The sequence below is a fragment of the Coenobita brevimanus genome, chromosome 14 (assembly GCF_032717465.1).
Source record: "Coenobita brevimanus isolate Jiangsu-jjx chromosome 14, ASM3271746v2, whole genome shotgun sequence".
In the NCBI taxonomy this organism is placed as follows: Eukaryota; Metazoa; Arthropoda; class Malacostraca; order Decapoda; family Coenobitidae; genus Coenobita; species Coenobita brevimanus.
The window spans coordinates 645634-655000 of NC_136967.1; the positions used below are offsets into that span (position 1 = coordinate 645634).

Below are 9367 nucleotides of genomic sequence, written 5' to 3' on the forward strand. Positions count from 1 at the left end.
TTTGTAATATTCCAAACTTAGCGCAGTCCGTCCAATCTACTTAATTTTCTGTAAAAACATTTTGAAAGAAAACGATTATTAAAGGGGATCCCATTGTGTTTTTTGCTTTGTTATGAATAAAGTACTGTAGCATTTCTGTTACTCCTGAAACAATAATAGACGTTGAAATGTGTGCATCTGTAATTTAATACTGTGTGGAAGGTGCTCTTACAGTTTAACGCCAAGAATATGTACACTTTAATATAATATATAGTTTTACGTATATTGGTGCCATGCTAAGGAATTTCACTTATTATAACAAAGTAATGGACATGTGCATTTCTATATTCGATCATCTGTGTGTGGATTATTGTATGAGTATGTGTGTGTATGCGCTTGTGTATGAATGTGTGTACGAGTGTGTTCGTATGTCTCTGAAGGTAAAGTCAGCCACCACGAAGCAGTTTCGCTATAGAAGTCCACTAGCATAAATAAAGTAGATGTGCAACTTTATTCGACTTTAATCTGAGTCCTAAAGAAACATTCCTTCTTAGAATTTGACCTCCTTTTCCTGTTTTTGTTCACTAAAGAGGAAAAAGGTAGAAATATCAAAGTTCCGTGAAGTACTACTGTAAGCAAGAAAATTGACATAGTTCTTTCACCCTAACTTGGCGTAAATTTTCGTCCTTTTGCAGCCCCTTTCACTTAGTTCAGTGGCAGAAAGGGACAGTGGTATGGCTCTATATCCTTTCCGTCGCACTTCTTCATGACTAGCATCATAATATGGTGCTGATCTATTGTTACACCTCAGCAATCAGTATGGAGAGATGGCGATTTTAGGCCAAATTAGAGTAAAAGGCGTATAGGAGATATAAACGCCATTCATGACTCGCTTCACTGTATCAGATTAACTTGAAGCAGAGTCGATTTGGGGAAACTGCTATATTTTTAGTGATGTCTTGGTTATGACTGTGTGTGTTTAAGGAGTTAATGAAGATACTGAAACACGTAAGCATCTTGGGCTGTGAATGAAAAGTAAGTAGACGTGACGATATTTGTAAGGTTAGATATATGAAGGAAGGAAAGGGTGGTGGCGTTAGAAGTATTAGTAGTAGTTGTAGTAGCAGCAGCAGCAGCAGTAGTAGTAGTAGTAAAAATAGTAGCAGAAGTAGAGGTAGAAGTAGTAGTAGTGTCACTGTTGTTGTATGGCCTCAAGCTCATCAGAAAAGTGAAACCAGTGGACTGCAGGCTTAAATTTCCCTTCTTCAGCCCACCATCCTCTTTTGGGGGGATGGGGGAGGAGTAAATGAACGTTTCTATAACAGATCAGCCCCACCGCCCATTCATATCGATAGGGAGGGGACTGAGGGACGTTTGTATTATCAGGCAGGGGAGGAGCCTTGTCATATCGGTGCCACCACATGAAGGCGTCCCTCTTCAGTACCTAGGAAAAGGCAAAGTGAGAGTACATGAGTGAAAACGGTTTGGAGTGGCAGGAAGGAGGGAGTGGTGATGGGCTATGACAGATTTTGAGGCATTTTTGTTATGTCTGTCCAGGAAAAACTAGGATAAGATGCCTGTTAGTAAATAGAGACAGACAGACAGACAGAGATAGGCTTGGAAAACACGCACACACACACACACACACACACACACACACACACACACACACACACACACACACACACACACACACACAAACTAATCATTGTATCGAATATTACCTACGAATGTGCTTTTGTTGGATAGATGAAGGTGGATGTAGGTGGATATGGATGGATATGAGCAAGTGTGGATGGGTGTAGGTGAGTGTAGGTGGGTGTGGGTGGATATGGATGGGTGAGAGTGGGTGTGGGTGGGTGTGGGTGTCAGTCGGAGTTAGTGTGAATAGGTGAATGTGATGGGTGTATGCAGACACAGTTATTCACACTCCCCCATATTTAAACCTTCCTCTCCCCCGTTCAGTTCCTCTCCTCGTCTCTCCTTCCTCCCCTTCGGCTTCTCCCCTCCCCTCCTACCCTACCCTCCCTCCCTTCTATTCTCCCTCCTTCCCCGAATCTCCCCCTCCCTCCCCTCATCTTCCTCTCACCTCTCTTCCATCCCCTCCCCCTCCTCCCTCCCCCTTCCCCCGGCTTGTCAGTACCAGAGGACCCCCTAAGGACTTCATGGGAGTGGGGGAAGTTGGGGAGAGGAAGGGGTGAAGGATAGAGTAGGGGAGGAGGGAGGGGAAGAAGGAGGATGATTAAGGTTGAAGGAGAGAGGGGTAGGAAACAGTGAGGGGAGAGAGGCAGGGGGAAGGGAGGGGTAGAGATGGAGGGAGAGTAAAGGGTGGAGAGGGAGGGAGGGAGGGAAGGGGATGAAAGTGACGGAGGCGGGGGGTGGGGTGAGTAAGCTGAGAGACACTTCATTATCGTATTTAGGAACATGATACACAGACCATAAAGACCACACACAGCAGAGCGAAATTTGAAGTATACAGAGTGGTTCATATATAACATCTTGCACTCCACCAGGTTGTGTGTGTGTGTGTGTGTGTGTGTGTGTGTTGCGGGAGGCTTAGGTCGAGTTACTAGTGTTTATCCTGCATCATTTATTCATAGCCTACTCCCAGACACACCCACGCCCACACCAGCTGACTGAGCAGACCCCACGAAACATAAGATACCGCCGAGTGAGTCTCTAGACCACACAGACCCTACGTCCACAGTGCTTAATGCGGCGCTGGTAGAAACAGGAAAATGAAATGCGGCGACAAGCAGACGGAGCATTATAACGTTTTTCAATCCCGTGACGCATTTTTATTTTATGTTATTATTATTATTTTTTTTTTCGGTTCCCAAGTACTGGAGAGGGTCGCCTTCATGTGGTGGCACCAATATAACTGGGCGGCTCCACTGCCCGGTTACGCAGTCCAATCTTTCTTCTTTTCCTTTTAACAGAAGATGAAAGAGGAAGGAAAAACAAAAAAAAATTCCATACACCAGATTACAGGTGTCCTCCGTTCATAAAAAAAAAAAAAAAAATCTGTAACATAACTCAACTCCCTCCCTGTCCCCCGAAAGGAGAATGGTGAACTGCAGGGTGAGGGTAACTTCAGTCTGTAGTCCACCGAGTTCACGTTTCGGCTGAACCTGGGGCTACAACAACAACAACAACAGCAACAACAAGAGCATTAAAGAGAGAGGGGCTAAGTGTTGTGTGAAACCTTAGCACTCTTGTACCTTGTAATGTGATGTGATAGGGAGAGGCATTAGGCTATCGTGGGTGTTATCTTGCTAAGGAGAGAGAGAGAGAGAGAGAGAGAGAGAGAGAGAGAGAGAGAGAGAGAGAGAGATGAGTGGTAACAGGGCGTGTATGGATGTTATTGACCTTGAAGAGAGAGAGAGAGAGAGAGAGAGAGGCCTTCAAGGTCAGTAACATACTCGTACATACACGCCCTGTTACCACTTACTTTCTCTCTCTCTCTCTCTCTCTCGTCCGCTCGCTATCGCTGTCATAATAGAACGCCCCAAAACGCTTAAAATGACAAAAAATGCGCTTCAGTAAGGGGATACGAGAGATGCAATTTACGAGTAGATACAGAGTCGAGATGAGTGAATTAATTAACCTTTCCTCTTTTCACTTTAACCTGGCCTAAAAATGACCTCTCCCCATCTTGAATTCTGAGCTGTAGCAGTAGATTAACACTTGAATATGCTGCTAGTCACGAAGAAGTGCTGTGAATGGGATGTAGAGCCGTAGCACTGTCTTTTCTGCCACTGAGCTTCGTGGAATAAGATACAAAAGAACGAAAATTTAAGCCAAGTTTAGGTGAAAGAACTATAGGGATACGTTAAGTCCTGCTGTTATTCTCTAGTCTTTTGTTATTTCTTTTCCTTGGTTATTTTTTATACCCCTTTCCTCTCTATCTTCTTCTTCTTCTTCATCCCTCTTTCCTTCTTCCTTTTCGTCGCCTCCTCCTTCCCTATTCTCTTTTGTTTTCCTCTTCCCCTCCTCTTTTCCTCCTCTCCTTTCCCCACTCTTCCCCTACTCCTATTCTTCGTCCATTTCCCCTCCATTTTCCCTCCCTTTCCCCTTCTCTCTCATTCATTCCTCCTTACCCCTTTACTCCTCTCTCTCACCACCTCCCTTGCTCTCCCCCTCTCTCTTTTCTCCCGCTTTTCCTTCTCTTTCTTCTCCCGTCTCTCTCCTCTTCCACCTCTCTTCCTGTCTCTTCTCCCTCCCTCTTCTTCTCCCCCTCTCTCCTCCCCTCCCTTTCCTCCCTTCACCCCACCTCTTTTCCTCAACTACTCTCCCCTTCCTCAGTTTCTCCCCCTCAACACCCCTAACCCTACCTTCCCCCCCACACCTGTCACCACCACAAGGCCCCCTACTATCCCGCCCCTACCCTGCCTGTCACCTGTCCTATCCTTGTCTTATTCCCAGCAGGGGGCGGCCACTATGACTGCTCTATCCCCTTCCCTACCCCTATCCACTTTCCCCTTTCCCTTCCCCTTTTTTCATTTTTCTCTACACTTTCTTGTTTCTCATCCTTCGACCTCTCTTCTTTCCTCCCATCATATCTATTTATCTGTCTATCTATCTGTCTATCTATCTGTCTATCTGTCTAATCATCCATCCATTCATCTGTCTATTTGCCTATGAATGTATGTATGTGGGTATGTATATATGTATGTATGTGTGTGTATGTGTCTCAGTCTGCATGCACGCGCTCGCTCGTGTGTGTGTGTGTGTGTGTGTGTGTGTGTGTGTGTGTGTGTGTGTGTGTGTGTGTGCGTGCGTGTAGAGGGGGGGGGTAAAGCGAGGGTATATAAAGAGAGAGGAGAGCAAGAGAGAGGGCGGCAGTGCAGGACACACCACGGAACAGGAAGAACACACCAGGGCAACCCTCTCACCAGGACAGGTAAGGGGTCTCTCACCAGGACAGTCAATCACCAGGACAGCCCATCTACCAGGACACACATAAGTCGCTCGTTAGGACACATAATCGTTCACCAGGACAATTTAGTCACCAGGACAATTTTTTCACCAGGACAATTTAGTCACCAGGACAATTTAGTCACCAGGACAATTTAGTCACCAGGACAATTTTTCACCAGGACAATCTTTTCACCAGGACAATCTTTTCACCAGGACAATTAATTCACCAGGACAATTTTTCACCAGGACAATTAATTCACCAGGACAATTTTTCACCAGGACAATTAATTCACCAGGACAATTTTTCACCAGGACAATTAATTCACCAGGACAATTTTTCACCAGGACAATTAATTCACCAGGACAATTTTTCACCAGGACAATCTTTTCACCAGGACATATTTTTCACCAGGACAATTTTTTCACCAGGACAATTTTTTCACCAGGACATTTTTTTCACCAGGACAATTTTTTCACAGCGATACAATCCCGTACTAGAAGGCTTCGCAATCTCTCTTCCATAGCGATTTATTTTTCATATGAGACCTTAGCATATGTTTTTGTGCTATTTATTTCGCTTTAAATACCGACACTGTTGGCATTAATAATAAGAAGAGGATAGTCAGGTGTATTTTGCCGAATAATTCGGTCAGGAAAAGGTGTTAAGGGAACTCCAAATCCACGTAGGAAACAGTCGTATGTTTTCTTTATTTTTTTATAAGCGTCTTCACTGAGATGTCAGATTTAGCTTTATTTTTGTTATTAAAATGTGAACCCAGTAGACTGCAGTGCCACCCTCTTAATTCTCTCTCTCTCTCTCTCTCTCTCTCTCTCTCTCTCTCTCTCTCTCTCTCTCTCTCTCTCTCAGCACACCATCTCCAAGACGTGGCTAAGGAGGAGGACTCAAGAAGCCAAAACATGGAGTCACTGGATCTAATGAGCAAGTAAGTAGGCAGTGATGATGATGATGATGATGATGATGATGATGATAAGTAGCTAAATTAAGTATCATAACAGCACTGATGATACTGATGAAAATATTGGTGATGATAATAATGATGACGATGATAATTCCTTTTCTTTTCTTCTCCCCCTTACAGGCGGTCATGGGCGCTTGCGTGGGCGGGGTACGGCCACCTTAACCCCGTGCTGTGGGAGAGTGCCAACCTGACCCTGATTGACCTGGTGCCAGAGGACGTGAGCCACAAGGTGCCAACACACTGGCACTCCTTCCCGCCCCCACACCCTCTATGGCACCCCGTACTGGGCACCCTGTACGTCATTATAGGTGGGTGAGAGAGAGAGAGAGAGAGAGAGAGAGAGAATCTGGCACCTCTTATCACCTCGACACCCACTGTGGCATCCCATACTTGGCACTCTGTTTTTAATTTTGAGTCAGAATTATAAACCACACAGACCTCCCTGCCACCGCATCCTCTCTACTGTTATAAATTACTTCTTATTTATTTATTCATTTAACAGGGTGTAATCATCTGCCTCTTCCCCCATAGGCCTCCTCGCACTAGCAGGGAATGGCGTTGTGCTGTGGGTTTTCTCGCTCACACGCAGCCTTCGCTCTGGCACTAACCTCCTCACCGTGAACCTGGCCCTGTCTGACCTGTGCATGATGCTGTCCCAGTTCCCTATCTTGGTGGCCAACTGCTTCAATAAGGCGTGGACGCTGGGACCACTGGCTTGTGAGGTAGGGCACTGAAACGGGGAAAGGGAATCCATTTACCCGTCTATCTATCTGTTCATCTGTCTTTCTACTTGTCTGTCTGTATGCATGTATGTCTGCCTGTCTATCTATCTATCTATATATCTATATATCAATCTATCTACTCGTATCTATCTATCTATATATCTATTTTCCCACTTATCTGTTTATCGAACTACCTATCTATCTATCTATCTATGTATCTATCAGTCCATCTATCCATCTATGAACCCTTCCAATATGAAAACTCCCTCCTAAGCTGTATGTAAGCGATCTGAAATGATAAAAATAAATTAGATTAAACTAAGTCACTGTTTTGAGGTTACAGGACTCTCTAGCGGTAATACAAAATACAATATACTGCACTGTACTCTTTTGTAATGTAATGTAATGTTTTGTACCCTCCCCAGATCTACGGGTTCTGTGGGGCACTGTTTGGCACTGTGTCAATATTGTCGATGGCACTGATAGCCTTCGACAGGTACAGGGCCATTTTATCGCCATTTGGAGGTGAGTGAGAGAGGGGAGAAGGAGGAAAGGAAGGAGGGAGAAAGAAGGAAGAAAGAAAGGAAGGAAAGAAAGAGGGAAGGAAGGGGGAGAAGGGAGGAAGAATAGGATAAGGGAAGAAAAGGATAAGGAAAGAAAAGGGAAGAAAGAAAATAAAGATTACAGAAAAAATAGCCACAGAAAATGACTAGATGACAGCGATCGAGGAAAGAAGAAGGGAAGCAAGTTTGAGATATAGGAAAGCTTGTATGTATGTATGTATGTATGTATGTGGGTAGGTAGGTAGGTAGGTGCGGAGGAAGGGAGGGGAAGTGTGAGGGAAGAAAGAATGTAAATATATAGATAGGTAGGCAGTTGGAAAGGATGGAAAGAAGAAAAGGAGTAATGAAAAAAGAGATGCAGGTAAGAAGGAAGGTAAGATGAAAGGAATGGAGGAGGGTAGTTAGGTAGGTAAGAAGGAAGGAAGGAAGGAAGGAAGGAAGAATGTGATGAAGAAGAGAGAGAGGAAGGAAAGATGTACGAAAGAGAAAGAGAAAGGAAGAAGAGGATGAATGGAAGTGGGAATGACAAAATAAAGGAAGGAAGGATGAAACAAAGGAAAAAGGGGAGAAGGAAGGAAGAAAGGAGGGAGGAGGGAAGAAGGGAGGAAAGGAAGGAAGGAGGAAATGCAAGGATAAGGGTTGGGCACAGGTTCGATTCTCTCCAAGACACTCATCGCCTTTGACAAAACACTCAGCTTTGAAGGTGAGTCGGAGGGAGGGAGGGAGGGAGGAAGGAAGGAAGAATGAATGAAGGAGGGAAGATAGAAAGACTGAAGGAGGTGGGGAGGGAAGAAGGCATGGAAATAAGTGAAGTGTGTGTGTGTGTGTGTGTGTGTGTGTGTGTGTGTGTGTGTGTGTGTGTGTACTGTACCCTAATGTGCTCTTACGTGTACAGGAGCAAGACTGAGCATGCGTCGTGCGGTGGCGTGGGTGGTGGGAGTGTGGGTGTACAGCGCTGCCTGGTGTGCCTTCCCTTTTCTTGGCTGGAACCAATACGTCTTAGAGGGGTTTCTCACCAGGTAAGTTCCCTCAATTAACAAGAGACAGGAAAATACAGGTTAATTAGAATATACAAGGTGGTCCACATATAACACTTCTCCTGTGCTTGTGCTTTTTTGTGTTTTGTGGGGACGGCTTGGTTTTATTCAAGTCCTGTGTCATTTACTCCTTTCCCTCTCCCACTGTCACACCCACCCCCACATCAGCAGATTGAGCCGTTCCCACAAAGCTTAAGATACCCTCAGGCGAGTTTGTGAAGTGAAATGTATGGACTTCCCTGCACTGTATATGAAACTTAATAATCAGACTGTAAATAAATGAATGAAAATACGATAAGTAAAGGATGATTGAGAGATAAAGAATTAAGTAAAATAAACGGATAAGAGTAGGATTAATGATGATTGACAGAGAAGGTATGGAAGTGTGATATATTTTGCGCTTCTCTCTCTCTCTCTCTCTCTCTCTCTCTCTCTCTCTCAGTTGTACCTTCGACTACCTGAGTGGTGACGGATGGAGCCGCGCCTACGTGGTGTTGCTCTTCCTAGCTGTGTACGCGGCGCCCCTGCTGCTCATCGCCTACTGCTACGCCGTCATCGTCGCCTCCATCGCCCGCCACGACAGGGATCTTGCTGGCCATCAGAGGGCGCAGGGACAGGTCAGTAAAAGGGGTACTTAGTTATTTAGTTTATTCTTCCTTTGCATCTTAATTATCCTCTGTGGTAGCCTTAGAGTTTGGCGAGAGAGTTTAAGTATGATGTGTGATGAGAAGCAGTGTTGTTGTTGAGTAGGGACAAATTCCAGTAAATCATTTCGTCAAGGTCACACTCCAACAGAATACTAAATGAGACAGTAGAGACAGATATAACTGGCACAGAGAGAGATCCATACAACATCTCAAAAGCACAAGGATATCTTCGAATTAGTCTACAGGATGTCGCTTATGTTTATAAAAGTCATAGGTATTGTATTCGTTTTCTGAGACAAAATTTACCAGAGAGAACGAATCAGTTTGGAGAAATAATGAGCCAAATGTATTTTTTGTGGCTCTCGGTGCTAGGAATCACAGCATTTATTTCATGTTCTTGTCTCTGAAGCCTACCCACTTCTTTGGTATTACAGAGACTAGTCTTAAGATGATGATAACTGGTGATGATTCTGATGAAGGTTAACTATCTCTATTCTAAAACTGAGAATAGGGTGATGA

The 9367-nt window shown here is 44.6% G+C and overlaps 1 protein-coding gene across 1 annotated transcript in view; it reads left to right on the forward strand.

Annotated features, from left to right (window-relative positions):
• The first annotated feature begins 5817 nt into the window (after positions 1–5817).
• Positions 5818–9367, forward strand: part of LOC145417636 (rhodopsin-like) — a 6545-nt gene continuing 2995 nt past the window's right edge. The window contains exons 1-6 of the mRNA XM_080286306.1: positions 5818–5843; positions 6000–6187; positions 6411–6601; positions 7027–7126; positions 8060–8183; positions 8644–8818. Coding sequence (XP_080142432.1) covers positions 5818–5843; positions 6000–6187; positions 6411–6601; positions 7027–7126; positions 8060–8183; positions 8644–8818 — 804 coding nt within the window. The remainder of the gene's footprint in view (positions 5844–5999; positions 6188–6410; positions 6602–7026; positions 7127–8059; positions 8184–8643; positions 8819–9367) is intronic.